The sequence below is a fragment of the Harpia harpyja genome, chromosome 5 (assembly GCF_026419915.1).
Source record: "Harpia harpyja isolate bHarHar1 chromosome 5, bHarHar1 primary haplotype, whole genome shotgun sequence".
Lineage (NCBI taxonomy): Eukaryota > Metazoa > Chordata > Aves > Accipitriformes > Accipitridae > Harpia > Harpia harpyja.
The window spans coordinates 78,790,690-78,817,677 of NC_068944.1; the positions used below are offsets into that span (position 1 = coordinate 78,790,690).

Consider the following 26,988-nt stretch of genomic DNA (forward strand, 5'->3'; position numbering starts at 1 on the left):
GTCCAGAGACAAGGGATTGGACAATCCCTGAACATTCTAGCCTTCTCCTGTCATTAAAAAAGAAAAATACGAATTTTAAAAAAATGGTAGTTTGACAGGGTGGCTTTTCCTTGCCTTGGTCACAGGTATCAATCCTTCAGTAATATTTTAGTTGGAAAATGAAATCGCTGCATGCGGAGGAGCTTTGTGAGACCTTAGACACCCTTCAAGCCAAGCTTTGCAGTCAACAGAGCTGGCCTGAAGGTTGGGCTTCAGCCTTCCCATGGCTCTGAATTTCCCCCAACAAGACCGAGTCTGATATTCAGCTTCCAGGACACCCCACGGCTCACGTTGCCTCCATCCATCAGATGGTCCTTGTGATCCCACCGCTGCTATTCAGCAGGAGACAGAAAGCAGAGAGCAGCTGTGACGCCGTCCGGTTGGTGGTAATGCTGCACCTTCTCCATGGTTCTTCTATGGATGGGTGGTCCTGTCCAGAGCAAAGACCAAGTCCCAGATCAGCCTGGGAAGAGGTTGGCAGGTCACGGAGCTGGTCTCCTGCCGCACGGCTCTGTCCGGAGCTGTCAGCCCCCCATCGTCCCACCAGGAGCAGTGGGTGACATCTGGTGTCCATGAATACAGGCAGCAACATCAGTCCACCTCCTCCTGATCCCGACAAGTGTAAAACCTTTCAAATCTCAGTTCCTCTTGGTTTTCCCCATCTGACGGATGCATCAGCCCATCCCAACCAAAGCTAAAGGAGGACGAGAGAGGGAGACCCACAGGCGCAGTTGAGTGAAGGCAAGAGGGAAAGGAGAAGCTTGAAGGATGAGAAACACAGGACCAAACACAAACCCAAGGGTGCTCCCTGCTGTGCCAGGCTGGTTTTACACTGGCTTTGGGTACCTGGTACAGCCTAATCAGGAGAGCTCAGCCCAATCCATGGCTCAGCTCTGTCCTGCCTCAGCCAGAACATTGCTAGGACATGGCCCAGTCTGGATTCGACTACAGAAACCAGTTTTAGCATCACTGAGGTCAGTGCAGGGGTTGGGAAACTTGAGCCCGGCACTCACACTCCTCTCCAAATAACAGTTTTATTGCCCAAACGATGCAGATTTCATCTCGCTCACACTGTTTTCTGTAGGAATTGGTTTTGACCATATCTGCAGGTTTCTTAAAAAATGAAGTCCAAGGAGGACGTGAGATTTCCAGGCATGTAGATAAAGATGAAAACAGAGATTGCAAGTGTGGAAGAAGGTTTGGAGAGACCATGGTGGGGTTGCGGACACACCTGCGGTGACCCCTAATCTCATAAAAGTTGTAAGCAACAAGCGCTTGAGCAGGAATTTAAAATTTCAGGTACAGTCTAAGCTCTGGGATATTTATGTACGCTGCAAGCGTGTAATTCTGTACATACAAATTTTGGGGAGTAGCAATACTTGCAGATGAAGAGCGATGAAGTCTTAGGGATGGGGGATTTTAGCCTGTCTTCCTATCCCCTAATTTAGTTACAAATTAGTAAAAAGTTGAGTTTGCTGGTGGCTTTTGCACAGCTATAGAGCCTGGATCGCTGTCCTAAGGACAGTTTCCTAGCTGGAAAATTTAGGAGGGATCATCGGAGGCTTCGGTCTGAAGCCCGGACATCTTCTGGGCTTGCTGCAGAGAGCAGGCAGGCTCTTCCCACCTTTGCCTGCATTTGCAGGAAGATATTTCTGTTGCCGGAGCGGCATCAGGCAGCGTGCCAGGTACAGGGAGGTTTTCTGCCGTCGGCTCATCGCTGACCCCGGGCTTCGCAGCGGGATGCGCTCGGCTGTGCCGGCGGTACCCAGCTGGGAGGAGAGGGGGCTGGGCTGCATCCTTCATCCCCATCCCCAGGCGGGGGGATCGCAGTCGGTCCAGTTTAGCACCGGACGGGGGATTCTTAAAGGCATTAAGCTCAGGAGGGTGGTGAGAAGTCGCGGGGAGGAGATGCGCCCGGCTCCCGCGGCTGGGGGAGGAAGGTGAGGAAGGGCAAGGGCACGGGGATGGTGGGAAGAGCCTGGGGACGGCACAAGGACCCGGGTGCATTGCGGGGTGGTGGCGGGGTGCCCAGGGATCCTGCGCTTTTCCAGTGGATGCGAGCCCCGATGCATTCACAGGACATTGGAAACCAATATATTTGAATTAATCATTCAAATTAAGGGCTTTTTTCCCTGCCGAGAGGAGAAAACCCATTTAATCCTAGTGCTAAATTATAGTCTTCATCTGCAAAGCCCAAATAACACTGGGACAAGCAAATGTATCTTGAAAAACTGTGTGTATTTAGGTAGGTATTGTGAATATTCTTGCTTTTAAATCTCCTTTGGAGAAGCGTTGCGGTATCATTCATTTAAAAGCCAGAATTATGCTGTTAAAATAATTGCACTTAAGCCCAGCTGTGACCCGTGCTTTTATTTCCTAGTCCTGCATTGATTTAATGTAGCTGCCAATCAACCACGTTAAAGGCATTATGGTAGAAATCACTAATGTAAAAAACAATTTTGGTTGTCGTGACTGTTTTTAAGGTAAATAGAGCTGTGGATGGTCTTAATTATTGCAGGCATCAGAATAATTCTGTTTTAAGTGGCAGGGATGGCGTCTACTTGCCCGCAGCAGGGACACGGCGCAGGGTGAGGGGTGCTTGTGTCTGTCCTGCAAAAGCAACTGGAAGCAAAGGAATTCCTGGGTGAGGGAGCTGAGGAGCGTGCACGGAGCGTGCACAGAGCATGCAGAGCCCAGCAGCCTAGTGCTGGAGATTTTTCCTCTCACCTCTGTCATTGACTTTCCAAAGGCTGGAAGAAGATCACGGAGGTGGTATTTGAGCAGACAGGGAGATTTAAGAGCATGAGTCGCTTGAGTGCTTTGGAAAAATCCTTCCCTAAATAAATGCAATGTTTCAGTCCACGGAAATTATGCAAATTTGCAAAGCAATTGATTTCGGTGATAGAAGATTAGAGGGATTTGGGAAGTAGTTTGTCATGGAAATGTACTCAGAGTCGTAAGTAAAATCTTGCCTTCCCCACAAGGAGAAAATAGCAAAGGGAACCCAGTGCCAAGCCAGAGATAACAGAAATACTTTGAATTTCTGGAGGAGCTCCTGCGCCAAGAGGGTGGCAAGCCTCGGCGAGGCTCGCTCTCCTCTCTAGCAGCATCGCTTTTCATTTACTGGAGTAACTGAGCTGCTTGTGGGCACGGTAGCTGCAGCGATTCAGCTGCAAAAAGGCCTTTCGCAATATTCCTTCTGCAGAGAGAAAATTAAATTTAGTCTGTAGCAATGCTTTCTAGTGTTTAGCAATAATCCAGGGCAGTATGATGGAGCTTTCAGGTTTATTGCTTGTTGTTACTTAATATTTTGATTGAAAGCTCTACCTTGGCTAGATGATTTGATGGGCAGGGCTGCTTCACAGGGATTTTTATTCGTATCCACTGTTGCCAGATGCAGGCTGCTGTCTGAAATATTAATGCTAGCTGCAAATCCAGGAATTAAGAGGTGCTTTCACCGGGTTTGAGTTAAAACACCTGGCCTTAGGATGAATTCCTGTCCGTTTGGGGATGGTGGAAGAGCTGAAGCATGGGGGTGTGCAGAGCATCACTTGGTGCTCAACTCTTACTGCTTTGTGGTACCCGAGATTTTAGCTTGGAGGTTGGAAGTTGTTGGGGTGGGAAAAGGGCATCAGACCGGGCAGCTCTTCCTTACGGAGCTGCTCTTGATTTACAGCTCTGCCTCCTTCTCCCCGGTGCTCCTCTGCCGCCAGGTCTGCAGGCAGGGATGCCCACGAAGCTGGCCAAAAACCCACGGGTGGTGGCAGGGTGGGCTGAATGTCTGTGCAAGAAGAGGAGTCATTGGAAAACGTAACGGCGTCGCTGCAAAACCTCCTCCATCTATGCAGACGAAGTGCCTGTGGCTGCAGATCCAGGCTCCGCATGCGGGGAAGGAAAAGCTCTGCCATCCTGCTGCACCTCCCTGCCTGCTCCCAGCGAGGCGTCGCTGCCCACGGGGCAGGGCTAACCCCAACGCGTGCTGCCGTCGGTGCCTTGCACCGCGCTTCGCGGTGTTGCCGCATCCCGGAGCGCGGCCGGGACTCTGCTCTGGCTGCCGCGTGGGTGCCGGTGTCACCCAGACTATAGATGTCACCCGAGCCATAGATGTGACCCAGGTGGCATTGAGGGAACACGATGTTTCGGGGTGTCAGGGGAAGGTATCCCCCCAGCTTTCCCTGGTTTTGTCTCCTTACTGAGGTGCTGGTCTCCCCTCATTTTATCTGAAGAGGCAGAGGAACGCCAGCAGGTTGACCTCCCGTAGCTTTGGAGATGTCTTGCACTTTCGCAAATAACTTTGCTGACGCCGGAGAACGGCCGCACATCCCCATCATCCTCTGGCCTTTGTGGTCCAGCTGGTGTCACCTTGGTGCATCTGGGGGGCTTTGGGGACACCTTCTGTATGTCCTGCTCTTTCTAACTGTAGCAGTGTTGGAGTCACCCGCAGAAGCAGGAGGAGAAGGGGCTTGATGATACCAAGGTGACACACTGACAGCAGCTTGTGCCGCTCGGGCAGCATCGCTTTGCCAAGCGTTGTCGGGGCCGTGTGTTGCAGAGGCTTTCCAAGGTTGCTGATATTTTTAGGGCGATGGCTATTAATCACTCCTTGGCGGCCGTTTGGCATTACAGCCTTTAATGACTCCTTCTGCCGCGCTGGGAGTTCATACCTAAAAGCAAGCAAGAGCCTCAACCTCATCTCCAAAAACAAAGCACCCATGCACATGGCTGGAGTTTAAATTACTTGTCTGTCTGTAATAGAAAAATGTGGGGAAAGGAGTAGCAGAAAGGAGAGAGGTAAAAAGGACTTGGGCTTGCAGGTGGCCCTGGAGCAGACAGCAAAGACCTTGGCTCCCAGTCATCCACCCATGAGGTTTAGGGGACCCCAAGGAGGTGCCTGGAGTCTCCCCTTCCTCTGTGATGTGCTGCAAATCACTAATGAGCCAGTACAGTCTCATCCCAGGTTAGAGAATTAATTGGGGAAACCTGTTTCTGAGCAGCAGTGGGAGGTGGGTGCTGGTGCTTGTGGCTGTGGTCACACACGAGACCAGAAACAATTTCTTTACCTGCTCCAGAGAAGGAACTAGCTACCAGGAGAACAATTTGCTTGTTCCTGTCCCACCACAAGTTCCCTAAAATTGCTTATCCTTCCCTCGTGTGATGAGTCTTGCCACTGAAAGCAGATGGAGGATGCAAGGACATGCCGAGAGGAGCTGTGAGATTTGGCCTAGGGTTGCAAAGTACTTGGAGATGTCTGTGGGCAGTGTCCTCTGCTCTCAGGGGATGAGTCCAGCATGCATGTGGGTTAGTTATGTGTCACCCGGTGGGTGATGGTGCAAGATCCAGCCCATGGGATGCAGAAAACCTGATGATAATTTCCACTGTACCAGGTATGCTGCTTTGACGGTGCCAAAGCTGGACCGTGCAAGTGGTGATGGATACCGACCCCACATTAACAAGCAGAAGATACGGTCCATCACTTAGCGACTCAAAGAGCTTCTCCCGTGGATCATGAATGTTGCTTGCAAATGATTAAGAAACCCGAAGGCAGCTGGTGCTCACGGCAGGACCCCCAGTGCAAGGACCTCTGGGTGGGACATGCTGCCTGGCTTTGCTGGCAATCCTCACTGGCTCTTCTGCTTTCTTGCCTTGAAAGTTTTGGGGTCTGTATATAAAAAGCAGTTTATTAATGAAGATGAATGACCTTCAGTTGGGCAGGAGAGGAAGAGCAGAAGAAACGGAGAGCGACCAAGGGCTCACGGAGCCCTTTTAGGGAGGAGATCCCCGCAGAAGCTGTATCCTGCAGCCAAGGAGTTGCATGTATAAACCTGACTTAACAACTAGACTCTTGATAGAACTTGTGATTCTTCTTCAGAATCTCAAAAACGGCATTTCAGCCATTTTAACCATCAGAAGCTCGTATGTTCCTGTACTCCCTGTAGAGCAGTGGGGGAGGGTGTCTCCATTTGTTCACAGGAAGAATGAAGCCAAGTTTTGCCTCGATGGATTCTGTGGGGTTTGGGGTAATTGTAGGGAGAGCTAAGAGCTTCTGCAGACAACGCAGCCTTCTGCCATCACTCCAGACTGTGGGGTGCCACCATCTCCTTGGATTTCTGCCCATATGTTTACAGGGTCCGTTAGATCCTTGGCAGTGAGCAATGGCATCCGTGTGCATTAACCATTGGAGCAGCCACACGGCATATCCCGGGGATGGTGCTCTGCCTCGGCTGCGCCGGCCCGGTTCCTCCCCAAAAGCCCCGGCTGACGTGGCCGAGACCCTTGGCCAAGACCTTAGCACGTGGTCCGGGCAGGAAAAGCAGCATGTGCAGGAGCAGAGCAAGAGGCTGCTTTCCATCTACATTAGCTGGAAATCAAGCTTGCAGCATTTTAGCTTTGGTAGTCTGAAGGCTGAAGAAATTGGATCTGATAAAAGCAGAGTGCAGGGACCGAGAGAAGATGCTCGAGTTGCCCCAAAACACAGAGCCCACCCACCAGTCGCATATATGCCTATCCTTAATGGGAAAGCCAGCACTGAAAGCGTCAAAAAGCACATGAGGAACCCAGGACTGGTGCCCCACAGCCCCCATGGGATGAGCAGGAGTGTCCCAGTCCGGCAGTCCTGCCACATCACTCCAGGTCTGATTTCCCTGGCTCCTGCCCAGCCTTAGTCCAATTATCCATCCTTTTTTCTTCTAGTTTGTCATCCTCAAGATGCAAGTCCCCGTCTGTCCTGGTGGCTGCTCAACCGTGGTCCTAACTGGCAGCGTGAGCCAGAGGGGAGGTGATGAGGATGTGCTGGGTCCTGCAGGGTGGGTTAAGCAGCAAGCTGCATCCTTGCAAGAGCACCTTGGGCTTCCCAACCTGAAAACCGGACCTTGAGCTCGCTAATTTGGTAGCAGAACCAGGACGATGTCCATGGAGGAGGCATGCAGCCAGCAGTGGTTGCTGAAGAATATTAAGGGCAGGCCAGTGACCAAGGCTGTAATTACTGCAGTTAGTAACCATGGTGAAAATAAATTAGTGTCCTCTGTGGTCAGATAATTGATGAAGGAAGAGGAGACCTCAGTTAACGTCCATGCAGCAGTGGGATGGTGATTCATTGCTGGTGGGTTCATAATCCCTTCTTCCCTGCTGGCATCACACTGCCTCCGGACCCGCTGCCCCGGCGTTGGTAGGAAATCTGCCCATTAATGGTGGAGCGGGCAGCAGATGAAATCAGTCCTTGGTGATCTCCGTAGCAGATCTATCTTCTCACCTCACTCATCATTTTGGCTTGTTGATGCTGGGCGATGCAGCCAAGCGTTTCTTGGCATTTCTGACCTGGCAAGGCTTTCCCTCATCACCCTGCGCCAATAGTTTGTGCTGGTCTGGGCATGCTGCTATGGTTGTGGAGGGAGTTTTGGGGGTCTGGAAGGGCTCAGTGACTGATTGAGATCCAACAACCAGCATGGAGGGACCAGGAGGGACCCAAACTCGTGCAGGTCTTCAATGGCAAGAAGCTGGCAGGAGGCTCAAGTCCTCAGGAGCTCGAAAGGCTGCTGCAGAAAGGGAAGGAACAAATTGCTCCCCACATCCCCTGGAGCAAAGACAAAGTCATGGGCAAGCAACGAGCAGGGTGCTGGGAGACAGTGGAGCATCATGCAGGGAGATATTTATATATGCCTCTTTGTGGGCTTTTTTCTGCAAAACTCAGTAATTGGACTCACTCCACCTTTTTCTGAAGGACAGAAAGGACAAGTGGCTGTGAAAAAATAACTGAGAATGAGAGAGGAATGAACTGGGAGAGCAGACGGTGCCTCGGGTATCTTCTGTGCCAGCGTGGGACTCGGGGAGTAATTGATAACACAATGTGCTTCCCTGTGCTTTGGAGACAGGAGTGAACTCCAGCACAGATCCCTCCTGCGAGACAGGCGATGCTTTCGGCACCTCCATAAAAACCACCTCTGCTCTTCCTCCTGAGTGTCCCCTGCCCGGATGGCATCTCCCAAGGACTTGAAACGTGGACTGAGCAGATGAAAAACCTCTGTTAGTTGGGGTGATCCGTGTGCCACTCCGCTGCGCTGGGTCATGCAGGGGCAGAAGAGCCTTTTCTTGCAGAGCCCCCCAACCAGTGGCCGTGAAATCTTTTGGACAAGGTGGAAAAGACTGGTGAGAACTGGAGTAGCAAAGAAGAAAATCAAAGCGTGGTCTTAAGCGGGTAGGAGTGGGGAAGGCAGCGTGAGCTGGCCAGAGCTGATGGCTCTGCTGTCCTCCTGAAGACACAAGGAGCCATCTTCAACTTTCAGGACATGATGCAGAAGATCTTGCTTGTAGATGTGCTTCCACGAAAGCAGGGAAGAAGGTTTAATTCTTATTTAATGGGTAACTTGGCAAAAGGAGGGCTGCCTCCAGCTCTTAGGATCCATGAGATCCACTGAGAGTGGTGGGTGGTGGGAAATGTGCATTGGGCAAGATGTCAAATGGGGTGTTTTGGCACCAGAACTGGAGCCAAGGCTGGTGGGCTGCTCACTGTGACCTCTGAGAGCTGTGCTGGTGCTGGGGCATCTGGAGATGGTGCATGCTGCCAAAAAGGAGTGGGAAGGCCCTCTTCTGCTGGGCATCGACCTCTCTCATCTCTGGGATGATGGGATTTCATCATGAGAAGAGGCTCCAGTGACCTGTAGTCAATGAAAACTGTGGGTCACCAGATTCAAGAGATCCAGTATGGAGCTGGCAGTAACTCAGTCTCATACTGTCAACTGCTTCTTGGGGGCAGGAGGAGAAGCGTGAGCCAACTCTTGGGCCAAGTCTTCATGGTGTGAGGTCACTGTGTCCTTCATTGGAGATGCCGTGCATTGGGACAGCCCTGGAGAGTGAACCTGAGCCAGGTGACAAGGCTGCAGCCGGTGTTGTCCAGGTCCTGCCCTTCCTGACGGGCACATTTCCCACCAGTGGGCTCCATGGAGCACAGGAGAAGGGTTAGTCCCCAAAGGTCACCCAACATTTGGGGGAGAACAAGGTGCAAACCACATCCCTGGTGTGCCTTCAGTTTGGGGAGTGACAGGGATGGAGGCATCTCTGTTCAGCTCCAACATCACATCCTACTGCTGGGAGATTTCTTTCCTGGCTCTTGCCCAAGTTTGCGATGATGTTATGAAATTGTTTTCTCCTACTCCCCATCTGACAGCAGCACGCTGGCAACGTGGTGGGCAACGTCCCAAACAAAGTAATAGTTGCCTTTGAGGCTGGAGCAGCATAGACATGTCTAAGGCTGAAGCCCAAGCTTGGCTGAAGTTTTGCTCCTCTGAGTATTTGATACTTTTTACTTTTGTGACGAGGTGGTAACTTGAGGTAGTGAGTCGGTCCAAGCCTTGATGTCCACCCTCCTGTAGAGGGGCAGTTTTTCCACGGTGGATGATCTGCCAGTTCGGAGCTGCCCCAGGAGAGGTGGGTTCATTTGAGAAGGGTTGAGTTGCTCCCCCACCCCTTGGGCTTTCTTGCTCATCCCAGAACACTGAGCAGCCCTGAGAGGAAGGTTTGACCAGACCAGATGGAGCCCAACCAGCCTTGCCCAGGTTGCACAGCTCCCTGCAACCCATTTCCAGGGAGTTAATCCTGCAGGGCCAAGATTATCCTGAGATGATAATTATTTCTGCCCGTGAATTATCAACAAAGAGGAAAAAAAAAAACCCCTCTTTGATTCATTGCAAATTGCAATTAGGGTTGAAACAGAGAACCTGTGGACTTGCTGCTGGAGCATCAGTGATGGGAGACCCAGCTTTGTGGGATGCGTTGTCATTCAGAGGAGATGTTACCCACCAGGACTATCAAATGCCTTAACAAGAAGATGGATTTGAGGTAGAGGTGAAGGAGGTCTCCTCCTGGCTCTGGTTGGAGGCTCCAGGATTTTTTCACATGTGGATGAGCTCGTCTCCGCTAAGCCCTGCTCGGGTAAGCTCCTGGCGTGCTCGGCGCGTTGCCCAGCTGAGCTTTCACCCGTGCTTGCACCAGGAGTGCCACAGAAGCTGCCTGTTCGGTGGCGATTTGGGGATGATTATTCATATCTCAGAATTAAGAAGGTCCCTGTTGGCACTTGCTGACACGTACATGTCGTACGTATGAAAACAGGCTCCACCAGGCAGTTTCCAGCCCGATGCTGTGCAGGTTTGGGGTGTGCAGGTACAGTATCTGCAAGTCGGACAACAGCAAGATGCCGTAGGATGCTCCACGTTGAAAGATGTTCAGTGGAAGTGCGCAGGGCATCGTCGCGTGGGATGCGAAGTGGCTGAGGGGTGCAGTGAGCTTAAGCATCAAGAAAAGGAAGCCGTGGGCACCTGCCGCCGCAGCTCCAGCTCTTGCTCGCTTCTCCGTGTGCATCTTGCACATCCTCGCAGCTGTGGTGAGATGCTCATCCCATCCGGGGCTGGCCCTAGGGTTTTTTGGGGCGATGAAGGGGATGGAGGGCAGCTGCTGCTCTCATCTCCTGCGGTGTTTGTGCTCCATCCCTTTGGAGACCGAGGTGCCCATCTGTCGTGTGGGTTTAGGCAGTCGGCTAAGCTGTCCCTCCCCTCCCTGCCCCAGCATGTCGGTACTCCACTTCAGTGCTGCCACAAGTAGCTGCCCCGTGGGCTTTGGGTACGAGGCAATGGGGGTTCGTGTTTTGTGGGGCTGGGACATCTCTGCACAGGTCAGGGTTGTGTTTTCAAGCCCCCTCCCCAAGCTATTTAGCATCCCCGCAGGAGCCAAACCGCAGGCAGAGGTTCAGTCCTCTGCCCTGTCCCCCCACCGTGGACTCCCTTTGCGGCAGAGGGGGTAAAGTCTGAAGCTTTTTGCCTTCAATTTCTTTTTAAACAATGCTTGGGATTATTGTTTTTTCCTGGGTTTAACATAACCCAGCTCCAGCTGGGAACCGGAGGAGGGTGTTAATCCCGGGCAGGGGGCTGGATGGAGGGGGCGAGATGGGTTAATCCTGCGTGCTGCAGGGAATGGAAAGCAAGAAGAGGCAGGAGACACGGGGCTGTGCGTAGGTGTCTTCTCCTTCTTGCCCTGGGATGGGACACCCCAGCAAAGAGCCAATCCCAGGTGGGGACTGTGGTGGGGGTCAGTCCCCGCTCCCTGCAAGGACTGCGTTCCCAAACACCCATGAAACTGTCACCCAGCCTACAACTGCCCCAAGGCTTGTCCCCAGCGGGTGGCCATGCTCGCTCCTCCATCGCCGTTCAGCACCAAGAAGCACCAAGGCACGAGCGGGGAGGGCTGATTCAGGGCTGTCTCCTAGAGATGTACCCCAAGGGGTGTCATTGCTTTTCGGGGCTTGGCTTTCCAGCCTGCATGTCCTTCGTGCACCCTGGGGGTCGCTGAGGTCTGTGGGAGCCGGGGAGGGCTGCGGGCTGGTGCCCGCTGCTTTTGGGACGGTGACAATGCCCCGGTCTCTCCGTCACCAGTGTGGTCTTCACCTGATGGGAGAGGCTTGGGGTGCTTGGGCACGTCCATCCTTTGGGCTCTGCTGCAGCCGAGGGTCTGGGGGGGTCTCGGGGCAGCGGTACGGGGGAGTCTGTCCACCTGTGGGCACGGGGGGCTTTGGTCGCTGATGGCGGCGCTGTGTTTCTCCCCGCAGGACGTCGTCCCTGCGATGGAACGCCGGCACCAAGGAGCGGATGCTGATCAAAGTGACCGACCGCGAGCCCAGCTTCCTCATGCACCAAGGCAACGGCTACGCGCCCGAAAACCAACCGGGCACCCGTTCGCGGCGACCCTCAGGGGGCCAGCAGTCGCCCAACCTACAAACCTTCGCCCCCGACACCGACAACTCTGTTTTCTTCCCGGAGAGGAAGCAGTCGCCCTTCTTGAAGAGGGCCGAGCACGTGGGCAGCTGCTCGCCGCTGCTCGGCCGGGGGGACTCCTTCTGCTCCCCGCTCCAAGCCCAGCACCGCAAGCACTCCAGCGAGTCGCAACCCTCCTCACCCCGCTACGCTTACGAGCCCCCCCTCTATGAGGAACCCCCCATGGAGTACCAGGCTCCCATCTATGATGAACCCCCTGTGGACATGCAGTACGAAGCCAGCGGGAGCTACAAAGCCGGCTCACCGCAGAAATCGCCCATCCGTAAACCTCACCCCTTCCTGCAATCGCCCAAGCAAGGCTCCAACTCGCCCTACCAGCAGTTGGTGCTCACCAAACAGAAGTGTCCCGACCGGTTCATGAGCCTGGAGTACAGCCCCGCCGGCAAGGAGTACGTCAGGCAACTGGTCTACGTCGAGCAGTCGGGCTCCAGCCCCAAGATGAAGACGGGGTTGAGGCACAAATATTCCCCCAACCCCATCGGCGGCTCCTACTCGCTGCAGCACAGCCCCTGCCTGGTCCGGGACCAACGCTTGGAGATCAAATCGGGTGACTACAGCAGCATGGAGGGACCCGACTTCTGCCCTGGCCCAACGGGTGGCCAGGTGGCCCAGGGCGAGGACTCCATGTCGTGGTCCAGCCAACAGGACACTTTGTCCTCCACCGGTTACTCACCCTCCACCAGAAAGAGGAAAAGCCGAAAGCCTTCCCTATCCCACGACCCCAACGCCTCCTCCACGGACGGCTCGGGGGACCGGGAGGTGTTGGGCGAGCAGATGCTGGGTGAGGAACGAGCCACCCCGGGACCCAACAGGTCACCGATGAACCGTACGGAGAGCAAGGCGGCGGAGGCAGAGGCGGCACGGGGCTTCCCCGAGCCATTCCTGGCACAGGCACGCCTGGCTTGGGAAGCCCAGCAAGCCCACTACCATATGAAACAACGGAGCAGCTGGGATTCCCAAAAGGACGGTTCGGGCTACGAGAGCGACGGTGCCCTCCCTTTGCCCATGCCAGGTCCGGTGGTGCGAGCCTTCAGCGAGGATGAGGCGTTGGCGCAGCAGGAGAACAAGCACTGGAAGAGGAACACCTTCGAGAAGCTGGGCTTCCCCCAGATCCTGCTGGAGAAGAGCGTCTCCGTGCAGACCAACCTGGCCTCCCCCGAGCCCTACCTGCATCCATCTCAGGTAACGTCCTCAGGGATGTCCTCAGCGTTGGGGGGGGCTAAACCGCGTGCCCCACACCACCAACCCTTGCCCGCCGCTCGGCATCTCCTCGGGTGCCGCGCCAGGTTAGGCAGACCGCACCGCGTGGCAGCGTGGCGTCCCCGCCGCCCTCCTGGTTAAAGCTCCTTCTTCTTGTAAAGCCGGTTTAAATCCCTGCCTCCGCTGCAGATCCAGCGGGATGGTCCCCGGGGCGATCCCACGCTTTCGTAGCTACCGAGCGCCGCACGGGCACCTCTGCGCTGTGGCAGCCCCAGCCCTGTGCCGCGACTTCGGGCGCTGCTTCTCCTCCCTCAGTCTGGCTGCTGCTCGGTGGGAGCCAGCTCCTGGACCCCCAGCACCCATGCGGCTCCCAGGGGAGCCCCGAGCATCCGTCCCCGGCTGTGCTCGGTGCTCCCGGCGCACGCACAGGGCTCGTGGGCTTTGCAGTAACTCCTCTCCTTGCATTTCACATCACGTCGCCGTCAGACGGCGGCAGTGCAGGAGATTTCCCCTACCAAGCCCGCGGTGGCTCAGCCTGGGCTTCGTAGCATCCTCCAAGAGCGTTGGATTCTGGGGACACCCAAAATGCCATCTCCGGTCCCCATCCAGCTGTAGGAGACGCGTGAGCAGGGATGTCCCTTCTGCAGAGCGAGGGGAGACGGCCAGGGTGTGTAAACGGCATCAAGAAAATCAGCCCCTTTCTGCTCTCTCCACCTGCTTCCATCTTCAAAGGGGTCCTCTGCCAGAAATGAGGGTTTGCTCACCAGGTTGTTCCAGGCCGTAGCGGTTCAAGGTGCTGGAGCAGTGCCGCTGGCCCTTGGCTTTCACGGTGAGCAGGGACGGGCAGCGCCACGTTTGAGTTGGGGTGTTGACCCACCAAGCCCAGCTCCAGCCATCCAGGTGGTGGCTGAACCCATCACCGGACCCACCAGTAACTCCGAGGCAATTTCCAGTTATGGCAGGAGTTTTTCCCAGTGAGTACTGAAAGTAAGTTGAGGAGCTTCGTCCCACGGGTGCAGGCTGTCCCATCTGATCACAGGCAGCACCCCACAGAGGTCCTGCCTCTGTCTTCTCCCTGGCATGTTGGGATGGACAGCACTGCTGATCTGGCTGCCAGATTTGCTTTCTCATAGAAGTTGGTCCTTTGCAAGCTGGTCCTTCAAAGAAGTTGCTCCGTAGCAAGCTGGTCCCTCAAAGCTGGTCCTTAGCAAGCTGATCCCTCAAAGAAGTTGCTCCGTAGCAAGCTGGTCCCTCAAAGCTGGTCCTTAGCAAGCTGATCCCTCAAAGAAGTTGCTCCGTAGCAAGCTGGGCCCTCAAAACCTTGGGATGAAACAGCCACAAGCACACCAGCTTTCCATGATCTGCTTCCCAGGGCTCTGAGCTGCCTGTTCCCTCCCTGGGACTGAGCTGCCCCGGTCCTGGAGATCCCTCCTGCCCCAAGCTCCCATCCCAGAGGAGCTCCTGGGGCTCCCACAGACCATTTTTGTGACGGTGTAGCCCTCCTGCTGCTGATAGCCCCCCACTGGCTCTGACCTGGACCTGCTGGAGCTGATGCATCCCCTGTGCCCATCTTCCAGCCCATCAGATGTTTCCCATCAGCAGCTCCTGGCTTCTGGCTTTCAGCTCTCATGTCCTTTCCCCTCCAGCATCCATCACCCAAAATCTGCCCCTCTGACCTGTAGTGCCCCGCTCTGGGCAAGGACAGCGATGCTGCCCATGTCCCCACAGCCAGAAGAGCCCAGAGGTGGGCTGCAGAGGTGGGGAGGTGAAGACAAGGGTTACCGGAGGAAGACCACTTGATTTGCTTTTGGATGCGTCAAAGGTTGATGTAAGGACACTAGGAAAGGCTATAATGGCTTTTTAAAAATGGATTGATGATGCCGTGTGCAGGGATAGTTACCCTGGTGAGAGCAATCCAACCTCGAAAACTGCCTGGAAGATGGAGCTTGGTATCAGCAAGGAGGAGACCCTGGACGTGGACCTGGGAAACAGCAAATGGTCTGGAAAATCCCTTTTTTGCCTATGGGAATGTGTAAGGAAATCAATGGGGCATCGCATCCAAAGGCAGCAGAAGAAAATTCCCCATGCACAAGTGTCCCCAAGCACTCGGTGCCGCACGAGGATGTTCAAACCCAAAACTGAAGAGCTCCAAATCTGCTTTGGATGCTCACGTTGGCCAGGAGGAACAGCTGCCACCATTAGTGATCCTATGCCTTCTGCGTGGAGCTCGGGAGGTAGTGGGACTCTTTTCTGCTGCCCGGGCGTTTCTGTCTGGTTGCCCCTGTCTGATGTTGCCCTCAAGCTCAGGAAGAGCAGATTTCCAGCCAGGGTGGTGAAACACTGGACCAGGTTTGCCCAGAGAGGTGGTCGATGCCCCATCCCTGGAAACATTCCAGGTCAGGTTGGACGGGGCTCTGAGCAACCTGATCTAGTTGAAGATGTCCCTGCTCATGGCAGGGGGGTTGGACTGGATGATCTTTGAAGGTCTCTCCCAACCCAAACCATTCGATGACCGTGTCTAAGATTGTCACATGGTTTTAATTTGGTTTCCTATGCCCCCATCAGCTGGGGAACCTTCAACGCTGGTTGAAGTGGAAGCCTCTTGCGGTGGGCCCAGACCTGCGACCGGCCATGGTGGGAGCTTTGTGCGGAGGGTTATCACGCTGTCCATGACAGCAAGATGTGCCAGAAACGGAGAAGAAAACAGGAACAAAACGACACTGAGGATGACATGCAGGGAGATACGGAGACCTGGCAGAGGAGAGAAGCACCTAGGAGATGTGATGGGGCGGCACAAGCGATGGGGACGTGCCCGGTGTCACCGATGGTGTGTCCCCACATTGGCCCCGCACCGGGGTGCATCCGAACCCCACCCACGTGGCGCCAGGACCTCGTTCCCCCACAGCATGCTTGAATTTGCTTCTGGGTTTGAGTGTTCCCCTAATCCCTGAGCTGAAAGGAGGGTCACCCCACGGAACGGGCGGCAGCAGCCCCCTGCCAGGAGGCCATCACCAGCTGCCATTGACACCCGGTTGCTTATCCCCTTGTTGTAGGTCTAGGCTTCCCCCAAGTTCATTTAGGACTGTGCTAATTGGGGCTGAAGCTATTTTTATATTGGCACCAGCAGTAGAGGATCCATCGCATTTTGCTGCCTGTGTCACTCCCCAGCCTGCCCACGCTGTCCACTGGAGTGGATGTGGCTGGAGAAGGCTGATGTCCCCAGCTGACGTGGTCCTTTGCTTCTGCGTGGGTGCCCTGGGTGAACAGCGTGGCTGTGGTCCAACTCGTGGACTGGTTTCTGGAAGAGCCACGGCACCAATGGCTGCTGAGCGAGAAGCCTCAGAGCAAATGCTGCATCTCCTTCCACCCAGAAAGCCCCACGTGCCTTCAGCTGACCGGCAGGTTGGAGGACACAGAAGGACCTTTTGGGTGATCTGGTGTCCATAGGAAAGGCAGGGCTAGGTCCCTCAAGAGGTGAAGGTCCCGTGTCCCCATGGCCAGGTCCCTGCTGTCATCACCGTGGTGCAAGGTGGGAGCTGAGTGACGTCAGTAAGAAGAGGAGACCTCAACACTGGGAAGGGACGAGCTGTTGAGTGAAGAGACAAGAACCTTGACTTGTTTGATGAAGCAGAGGCTCAGTTGTCTACCAGCAGCTCTAGTGGCTCTTTGGGAGGCTTCCTTGTCTCCTCCTGGACTTGCCACCTCCACATGGCCCTGGCTCTTTCCACCTTGGTTCTGCCTCCTGCTTTTCTTCTTCTGTTCCTCATCTAAAGCCCAGCCCCAAGGCCGTGGCACTGTTGCAGTCACCTTGCACGTGGTCCCTGCTCGGGGCCACCGACACGGTTCCCCTGCGCAAGGTGGGGACAGCAACGTCACCTCTGGATGGGAAGGGCTCGCCTCCTGCCTGCCTATGAGTCACGTCCCCAGGGCCACCAAACCCGGGTGGTGCTGGCCCGGACTTTGCATTTGCAGAAGAGGGAGCTGACAGACGATGAAGCCACATTGGCTGGCTGCAGACCGGGGAGCGGTCCATCCCAAGTGTCCTTGTTTGCCTTTCTCCATGCCGGTCATCAGCTGTTTGGGTGTCCCTCCACCTCCTGGGGTGATATCCACAAGCTGTGCTGGTTCCAGTAGTAGAAGGACACTGGTTTGCAAGGGGTACCCTTTGCTCTGCAGAGGTCCTACCCGGCTGGGTGCTCTGCAGGTTAGATCCTGGACAGCTTGTGTCCCTCTGCATGTGGGATATAAAGGAACACCAGCCATTTTGATCATGGTTTGGAGGAGCCACCAGCCTCCTGCTGGGTATGTGGCCGCTGGAGAACCATGCTCGAACGTGGCTCTGCGGAGAAGGGGTTATTTGGGGGGCTAGTTACAGGTGAGTGTGTCCCCTCCCCGGTGTGCCCGAAGGACTGGTGGAACCTGAAACCACTTGCCCTTTGCTTCCCCCACGTTATTGATAACCACCAGCTTCTTCTGTCCATGACTGCAAAGCCTCAGTGCGAACCGGGGTCCCAGGTGTGAACGGAGTCCGGCACATCAGCTTTTGGGCGGCTTCGCTTATCCACCCACTGGTCCCCTCCCTCCCGATGCCGACCAATGCCACAAGCTTCCTGGCCGCTGGTGCCGGGCCAGCTCCACTTGCCCGTGATGGGATTAAGGAGCAGCTCCTTGGAGAGGACGTAGCTTTTGGGTTGAGCGTGGGGCAAGCTCTTGATGCTGTAATGGTTGGGTGGGTGGGTAGTTGGTTGGTTGGTTGGTTTGTTGGTTGGTTGGTTGGTTGGTTGGTTTGGTGGTGAGGCCATGCTGTTAGTAACATTGACTTGTCTGGCTGTTGTCTCCTAGTCAGAGGATCTCGGTGCCTGCGCCCAGTTCGAGAGCAGCAGACAGACCAGGAACATGATGCCTAGCGCCAGCTGTGTCTTCCCCACCTTCAACCTGCGGAAGCCCTCCTCGGAGACGGACATTGAGAACTGGGCCTCCAAGCACTTCAACAAGCACACCCAAGGGCTCTTCCGCAGGAAGGTGTCCATCGCCAACATGCTGGCCTGGAGCAGCGAGTCCATCAAGAAACCCATGATCATGACCAACGACCGCAACGTCAAGAAAGAGGCGTGCGAGATATTTAAACTGATTCAGATGTACATGGGGGATCGGCGGGCCAAGACGGACCAGCTCAACGTGGCCTTGGAGATCGCCACCAAAGGCTGGAGCATGCAGGGTCTGAGAGACGAGCTCTACATCCAGCTGTGCCGGCAGACCACCGAGAACTTCCGTTACGAGAGCCTGGCCCGGGGCTGGGAGCTCATGGCCATTTGTTTGGCCTTTTTCCCACCCACTCCCAAATTTCATTCCTACCTAGAAGGATACATTTACAGGCACATGGATCCAGTGAATGACACTAAAGGTAAGAGAGAAACGGCTGCCCGGTGGCTTTGGCCCCTGCTGATGTCGCAACCCATTTATTATTTATTATTTTGTTCCTTTCCCCTTCGCATTCATGAGTCTCCTTGTTGAAAGGTGGGCGAGGAACTCATCCAACAGCCCTCCCGGAGGTGCAGCAAGAGCGGCGGTGCCTTTACCACCGTCCTTTCCTCCCCGGCGCACGGAAATCCAGCACGAGACCCAACACGAAATGAGCTTTGACACCTTTGCTGCAGGCTCAGCGTCACCTCCACTGGGGGTGGCCGTAAGCGAGAGTTCCCAGGACTTCTCCTGGCCCATGAGGACACCTTTAGAGGTCCCTTCCGACCCAAACCATTCTATGATTCTGTGGTATCTCCAGATGCTTCTTCTGGCTTCTCGAGTAGCTTTGGATCAAAAAAAAAACCATGCTGGAAGGGGACCCAGCTTGATTCTCAGCTCCCGAGGTGGTTTTTGGTCATGGCAGATAGAAGAGACATAAATTTGGGCCAGTTGACCCCAGATGGGTGGGAATTGCAGGACTGTTGTTTTCGGGTGCCCTTCGGCTCCCCAGGGACCAAGCAAGGAGGTCTGGGGCGCACCGGCGTCACACGGCGCCGTGGTGGATCTGGCCAGCTTGGGGACAAGAGGAGATGAACCCAACCGAGGTGTCCACGGGGAAAGCCGTCGGGTGGGCGAGAAAGCCCCGTGCGCGAGAGCGTCCCCGAGGGCAGCCGGCTCCGGTGCCGGCGTGCCCGGTTGGGGCCGGCACACGGGTAGGTACCGCCGGGTGGGGAAGACCCCCACCGTCGCAGCACCGACGGGTGCTGGGAGGGCTGGGGGCTGCCCGTGTGTCGTCCCCCCAGCCCGCCCGCAGCGGAGGTGTCAAGCTCATTTCATCACCATCACCGGGCTCGCGCTGGATTTGGCGCACCGGTGGCGAAAGCCAGCGCTCCGCCGGGAGAGGCTCTCCCCCAGGCCCCCCCTTCAGCAGCGTGCCTGCGCTCAGCTCTGCTCCAGCCGTGCTCTGCCACCCGGCCCCGCCAGCCGTCGCCCGATTGGTTTTTATTCTTTATTTTCATTTTTATTTTTATTTATTTTTTAGATTTAATTTTTATTTTTTATGTCATTTTTATTTTTTCTTTTCATTTTTATTTCCATTTTTATTTATTTTCATTTCTATTTTATTTTTATTTTCATTTTCTTTTCTTTTTATTTCATTTTATTATTTTTATTTTCAGTTTTATTTTCAGTTTCATTTTATTTCTTTTCATTTTATTTAACTATTTTTTCAGTTTTATTTTCAGCTTCATTTAATTTTTATTTTTATTTTCTTTTTTATTTTCATTTTCATTTCTTTTTATTTTTTCATTTTAATTTCATTTTATTTTCACTTTTATTTTCCAATTTTCTTTTTTTTTTAAACCTTCATTATTTTCACTTATAGTTTCACTTTATTTTCCAGTTTCAGTGTTCATTTGTCTTTTTCTTTCCATTTTCATTTCCAGTTTCATTCTCCCCTTCCGTTCCATTCCCTTGTCTTCATCGCTTTGTTTGTTTCCCAGTGACCCAGCACATTAAAGAAATCCTGGAAAGGACCAATAAGAAGAAATCCAAATTGAGAAAGAAACCCAAGCCCTATATCGAAGAGCACGATGGTAGGGGCCGTGTCACCGCTCGCTTGGGCCTTCTTTCTCTTAGCCCTAGTAGCCAACCTCCTTCTCCTCCGCCTTTCCCCCCGGACCCCCAGCTCCCCTCGGCTCTGCTCCCTGCCTGGATGCTTGGAGGGGCTGCGCTTGCCGGGGCGGGGGGGGCCGCGGGGAGGGCGGGGGCGAGCCCAGGATGGCCGAAAGAGGTGGGAGAGAATACTTAGGAGAAGGACAAGGGCTAGAACTGCCATCTGTAAGCCATAAATAAATGTCAGTTAGAGACGTGGACAGTCTAGAGCCCATTTTACATTTTTATCTATTATATATAATGTTACCTGTACATACGTCATATAGAGAACGTTATATATAATATATAAATATATATAATGTTACAAAGGAAATATATTTTTTTTAATGTTTGAATAATGTGAGTATAATATACAACAAATAAATCTAACCGTAGACTATTCTATATAATTATATAGATATATATAACATTATATATAGTTACATATAACAAAATAGATATTTTTATGAAGATAATATATAAATAATTTAGAAATATAGTATATATAAAACATTATTGATAAACAGTTATATATAATGTTATCTATAAATATATAATATCAAAGTATACATCATATAATTTTAATGTGATATATACAACTATAATATTATATATCAATTTAATAGCCATTAACAAGAGGGGGAAGGCAGGAATTTAATTAAGCGGAGCCACTTAGAAGATGCTGACGGGTTTTCTCGGTGTTTGATGGATGACCCCGAGGTGGGCACGAGCATCCTTGGTGCCGTGGCCATCAGCGGTGGGGCGGAGTGGGGGGACGGGGACGAGCCCCTTTTCCCGGCATCCCTCTGGGTCTTGGCGTGGTTTGCCGGGAACTCGCCAATCGGATCGGGATGCCGGTGAAGGCTCGGCATCCCGGATGAAACCAAGAGGTTCCCAGCCCAAGGTGAGGGACCTCAACCCGGAGCCCCAGCGATGGTGGGGCTGGGACCTGGAGCTGGGGTGGGGTGGAGACACCCCAAGAAATGTTTTTAAGAGCATCCGTGAATTACGGTTGCTGTTTAATCTCTTCATCGATGACGTAGACGGTGGGATCGAGTGCACCCTCAGCCAGTTTGGCGACGACACCGAGCTGAGTGGTGGGGTTGACCCGCCTGAGGGACCCGGACAGGCTGGAGAAGGGGGGGGCCATGTGAACCCCCATGAGGGTCAACCAGGCCAAGGGCAAGGTCCTGCAGCCGGGTGGGGGCAATCCCCCGTATCCGTACAGGCTGGGGGGTGAAGGGACGGAGAGTGGCGAAGGACTTGGGGACACGGGTGGGTGACAAGTGGGACGTGAGCCGGCAACGTGCGCTCGCAGCCCAGGAGGCCAACCGTCTCCTGGGCTGCATCCAGAGAACCAACCTGATCTGGGTGAAGATGTCCCTGCTCATGGCAGGGGGGTTGGACTAGGTGACCTTCGAAGGTCCCTTCCAACCCAAACCGTTCCATGGTTCGATCAATGGGCAGCAGATCTGAGGTCACCCAGTTCTGGACATCCCCCAAGCCACCTCCTTCGGGGTGGCTTCAGACCCCCCCCCCCCCCCCGCATCCATCAGCTCCCCCCTGGAGCATTTACTGTGCCCAAAAACCATCAGGGAAACCCTTGGAAGACAACAGCATCAGGGATGGAGGGAAAAGTAGATGATCCCAAGTCCCCAAGTTTGGTTTTAACCAAAAAGCGCCCATCAGGGGTCGGGACAGCAAGTGGCCGCCAGCCACCGGCTCTTCTGCAGAAGCCCTATTTTCCCCTCTTTTGCACCAATATTAAATAGAAAAAGCATATTTTTAGCTCCTGGACCATTCTCACCAGCATGACGGGTTCGGGATGCGGCAGGACGCGCAGTTCCAGTGGCGCAAAAGCCGCGCCGATGGCAGGACTGGTGCTGGCGTCGTGGTTTCAAAGCTACTGAAGGAGAGAAGGTCTCAGATGATGAAAATTTTTGTTCAATTTGCCTATTTTTAGGCTCTTGGAAGAATTTCTGGGGCTGCCAGCATCTTCTGGGGTGGTCCAGAAGGTACCACCAGGTCCCCGGGGCTCTCGACTGGGGGATGCTGGAGCATCTCCCTTGGGATGAGCCCATTGGCAGCTGGGGAATGCTCCAAGGTTTGAGGGTGCCATCTCCTTGCTGAAGCACATCAGGAGGAAGGGACGGATGGTGCGGAGAGGGATGAGGGTGGAAGTGGTGGCATCAGGAGACGATGGATGGTGTAGGGTGGGCAGTGACAGTGGAAGCGATGGCTGCGGGGTGAAAAATCGGCCCCGAAAGCCGGGACATCCCTGCACGAGGCCACCGGAGTGAGTGGGAAGAGGCTGGAGCCGGGGGGGCTCCAAGCCTCTGTGTTCGGTGGGTACGAGGATGTGGCTTCTCCAAGGTCTGAGGCTCTTGGGGAGCGGGTTGAGTTGTGGGGACACTCCTTGCAAGAAGGGTCTGGGGTCGGGGGCGGGGGGGGGAAACCTCGTCCTCTTCAAACACCCCCCCAGCAGCGGTGATGGGGACAGAGATGGAGCAGCACCGGTGCTGCCCCGCATCCCAGGGGGACCCTGACACCCTCCTGGAGCCGGGATGAGTTTCACCCCCTTGGCAGGGGACACACAGACCCCCCTTATGGCCCCCCCCATGACCCAGATCTGACACCCCCACCCACCCACCCACCCTCTGTTTTCTCTTGCAGGGGTGGCAATAAGCACTTACGCCAAGTACTGCTACAACAAGCTGCAGAAGGCAGCTCTGACGGGAGCCAAGAAGGTATCGTCCAACTCTTGGGCACGGGGAGGGCAGCGGTGGGCAGCTAACCCCGGCCGGGACCACCGAGGGGGCTGCTGGGATTTGGGGATGGGGTCTGGAAGAGGAGGAGGAGGGAGGGATGAAGCTGGAGAATGCTGGAAACAGCGTGGCAGATTGTGCCAGATCCGTGGTGAGGATGCTCCGGGCAGCTCCAGCGTGGTTTGTCCATCACTGCATCTCCTCTGGGGATCTGCTGGGGTTCCCCAAGTCCTTCCCAAACCTACCCATCACCAAGGGATCACACTGGGATTAAGGAAATGATCCTGGGAGCAAAACCATGACAAGGATTGAAAAGGCAGCTCCAGCAGCTCCCATCTCCCTGGCTTTTGGGGGGGGGGCTGCCCTGCTGGCCCCCCGCTCCTCCCAGATCGCCATCACCGCCGCAGCTCATCGAGCCAGATCCATCCCTGGGGCCATCACTGATTTATTTAATCAAACACCCCGGAGAGGGATTCATTTACAGCCTGGGGTGCTTTTCATGGCCCCCACCACCACCACGGCTGCCTCAGTTTCCCCCTCCTCGTTTCGTGGGAATAGAGGAGAGACGGTGGGGCCCCTCCTTGGTCCACGGCAGACGGGCTCACCAAGGGCTCATTGATGGCCGTATCCTGCTGACCTTTGAAGGCAGACAGGAGCGATTGAGGACCTGGACCCCCACCAGCGGCTTGAGGCACGGCCGGGGCGGCTCCTTCTGTCGTTGGCTCTGGAGGGGAGACGCTGGGCCAGATCCAGCTGTCAGGCAGCTGCGTCCAACTCCTCTTCATCCCACCACTCACACCTCCACCGCGTCCATCTCTTCATCCCATCACACGCACCTCCACCGCGTCCATCTCCTCTTCATCCCACCACGCACACCTCCACCGCGTCCATCTCCTCTTCATCCCACCACGCACACCTCCACCGCGTCCATCTCCTCTTCATCCCACCACGCACACCTCCACCGCGTCCATCTCCTCTTCATCCCACCACGCACACCTCCACCGCGTCCATCTCCTCTTCATCCCACCACGCACACATCCACCGCGTCCATCTCTCCATCCCACCACGCACACATTCACCAACTCCATCCCTTCTGCATCCTGCCATGGCCACGCACATCTCCTGCATGGTTGGAAGAACACCAGTGCCCTCCTGTGACCGAACCACCAGCCCAGCCTGGTCCCTGAGGTTTCCCCTGGCCCCGCACCACGCAGGATCCGGTGCCGGTACTGGTGCCCCCGCTTCAAGCAGGCACAGATGAACCAACCACGGTGCCGGTGCTCTGCTTTCCAGAAGCATCCCAGAGCTGTGGCTCATCTTCCTCCCTACGCGGCTCCTTGGTGTAGATGCTCCAGCCGTGGCCCCACAGGTGGCAGAGCATGGGGGTCCTACCAAGCACCGTGGGGAGAGTCCCCAGGGCTGGATTTGCTTTTCAGTCAAGATGACGGGTGGAGGCACCTGCCCACCGGCTGCATTTCGGCACTTCTGGCGCGTGGCGCCGCTGGAGACCTTGGCCGGGTTGGCCGGAGTTCATCCATGGCTCCATCCGCTGTCTCCATCACGCGATGGGCTTGGGCTCTGGATGCGTGGCAACCAGCCCTGGAGCTCGGCCGTGGGGTACTGGGATTGAGCAGGACCCCACACGCCCGTCCGGGCTGCGGGGACACCGGCCACAGCTCCTGAGGACGCCGGTGGCCTCTCTTGTGTCTCACAGGGCCTGAAGAAGCCGAACATCGAGGAGATTCGCCATGCCAAGAACGCCGTCTTCAACCCTTCCATGTTCGGCAGCTCCCTGCAGGACATCATCAACATGCAGAAGGAGCGGTACCCCGACCGGCAGCTGCCCTGGGTGCAGACCCGCCTCTCCGAGGAGGTCCTGGCGCTCAACGGGGACCAGACCGAGGGCATCTTCAGGTAAAGCCACCTACGGCTGCGGGGAGACCCCCAGGACGGTGGCAGCCCGGACCTTCTCATGGGGAAAGCCATAACGAGTCACCTCGTCGTGGGGCAGCTGTGCCCCTCCCCGTGTCCCCATGGGTGCCTTTCTCCTCCCCATGGGGCAGAGAGCAGCCCCCCAACTTCTCCTTGCTCCAAGGCCGTGGGGATTTCTCCACGGCAGGGTCACGCCTGGTCTCTGGTGTCCACCAGAGTCACATCGGTGTCTTGGGGCCCGCACGCAACCCCCCCCCCCGGCCCCACATCACAGCAGGATGCCATGTCCCTGTGGGGCAGCAACAGGTCCCAAAGCCTCCATCCCCAGCTGATGTCTCTTGGCTCTCCTTGAGCCCCACATGCACCCAAGGGGACCCCCCCAAAGCCCGGGGCGGGGTGTTAGGCAGTTGGGTCCCCATCTCTTATTTGGGGACCGACATCTCTTCCCCCTGCAGAGTCCCCGGTGACATCGACGAGGTCAACGCGCTCAAGCTGCAGGTGGACCAGTGGAAGATCCCCACCGGCTTGGAGGACCCCCACGTTCCCGGTAGGACCCCAGGGTGCTGGGTGGGGTGCAGAATCAGGCCGTCCACCCACCAGGTCTCACATTTTCCCATCTTCTCCCCCCCCCCCCTTCCCCAGCCTCCCTGCTGAAGCTCTGGTACCGGGAGCTGGAGGAGCCACTGATCCCCCACGAGTTTTACGAGCAGTGCATCACTCACTACGAGAACCCCGAGGCGGCCATCGCTGTCGTCCACTCTCTGCCCAGGATCAATAAAATGGTGCTGTGCTACCTCATCCGCTTCCTACAGGTACGGCCGGGACCTTCCCCGTGTTCCCCCTGGGGCTACCTTCCAGCCCGGTTGCCTCTCCTGAGGTGGCTTTGGGTTCCCCAAGTTGCTGTGGGGTTACCCACGTGGTGACCCCCATCTCATCCAAGAACCAGGAGGTCCACGCGGTCCCTCCACTCATCTCCCACCATCCCATCAACGCCACCTTCCCTTCCTCCCACCCCAGGTGTTCGTGCAGCCGGCCAACGTGGCCGTCACCAAGATGGACGTCAATAACCTGGCCATGGTGATGGCCCCCAACTGCCTGCGCTGCCAGTCGGACGACCCGCGGATCATCTTCGAGAACACCCGCAAGGAGATGTCCTTCATCCGGGTGCTCATCCAGCACCTCGACACCAGCTTCATGGAGGGCGTCCTATAGCAGCCGCCACCGAGTCCCCCCCGCCACGAGCCCCCTCTCCTCCAACCCCGCTCGGCCGAGGAGCACAAGCCGGACCCCCGCAGAAGGAGGGTGCTGGGTGGCTCGTCGTATCCCCCCCCCCGCCACGCCACGGCACCCTGCCCGTCTCCGTCCACCCCTGCCCGTCCTACGACGGGACACGGGACCGTTCCCCGTGCCCCATCCCGACCCTCCGGCCATCTCACTGCCCACCTCTTTGCCAGCCGGAGGGATCGGCCGCTTTGGGGGTCCCCGGGGACGGCAGCACCCACCGAGCAGGCGAGGAGCATCCCGGCTCCCCGGGGACGGGTGGCATTTCCAGCCCGGGTGTCCTGCGTGGCCGTGGGTGGCAGAGGGGACCTAGGGAGCAGGTGACAGCGTAGGGGATGGGGGAAGGTGGGCAGGCGGGGGGGGAAAAAATCAAACGGGTCCCCCCCACATCACCGTTGGGGTTGGGTCTCTGGCTGAGAGCAGAGCCGTGGGGCAGGGAGCACCTCCAGGGCCGGGAGAAGCCAACGGTGCTGAGCACGTGTCGAGCAGCCGGAGAACATGGCACGTGGGGGACCAGCGTGACAATTGTCCCAGTGCCTGGAAAAGTCCCAGCCCGCAGGGAAGGAGCTGACGGGCACAACCGGGGCGCATCTCGCGGCAGAGTTGGGTGGGTGCTGGGGGGGGGGGTCCCTTTGGGAGCTGCCGTGCCCTGGGTGGCTCGCCGCGGCCGGTTGCCCATCCTGGGGTGCCGGAGGAGCTGGGCAGGCAGGTCGCTGCCCGTGCCCATCCCTGCAGCGCACCGGACCCATCTCACCGCACGTTGGCACCACCGGGTCCCAAAGGACCTGTCTCAGCACCCACCACGTCTGCTTGGCCCTGCTGGAGCCATCACAGGCCCC

The 26,988-nt window shown here is 55.8% G+C and overlaps 1 protein-coding gene across 5 annotated transcripts in view; it reads left to right on the forward strand.

Annotated features, from left to right (window-relative positions):
* ARHGAP39 (Rho GTPase activating protein 39) overlaps positions 1 to 26,794 on the forward strand; it is a 148,003-nt gene extending 121,209 nt beyond the window's left edge. Inside the window, exons 1-9 of one of the 5 annotated variants that reach the window (XM_052787882.1) lie at positions 1,851 to 1,979; positions 11,630 to 13,037; positions 17,898 to 18,459; positions 20,021 to 20,113; positions 22,845 to 22,918; positions 24,651 to 24,850; positions 25,324 to 25,415; positions 25,511 to 25,680; positions 25,886 to 26,793. In XM_052787882.1, coding sequence (XP_052643842.1) covers positions 1,948 to 1,979; positions 11,630 to 13,037; positions 17,898 to 18,459; positions 20,021 to 20,113; positions 22,845 to 22,918; positions 24,651 to 24,850; positions 25,324 to 25,415; positions 25,511 to 25,680; positions 25,886 to 26,080 — 2,826 coding nt within the window. In that variant the 5' untranslated portion in view covers positions 1,851 to 1,947 and the 3' untranslated portion in view covers positions 26,081 to 26,793. Of the gene's footprint in view, positions 1 to 1,850; positions 1,980 to 11,629; positions 13,038 to 17,897; positions 18,460 to 20,020; positions 20,114 to 22,844; positions 22,919 to 24,650; positions 24,851 to 25,323; positions 25,416 to 25,510; positions 25,681 to 25,885 lie in introns of those variants that run through there. The other 4 variants (XM_052787879.1, XM_052787880.1, XM_052787878.1 and 1 more) reach the window with 4 other exon arrangements.
* The last annotated feature ends 194 nt before the right edge of the window (positions 26,795 to 26,988 follow it).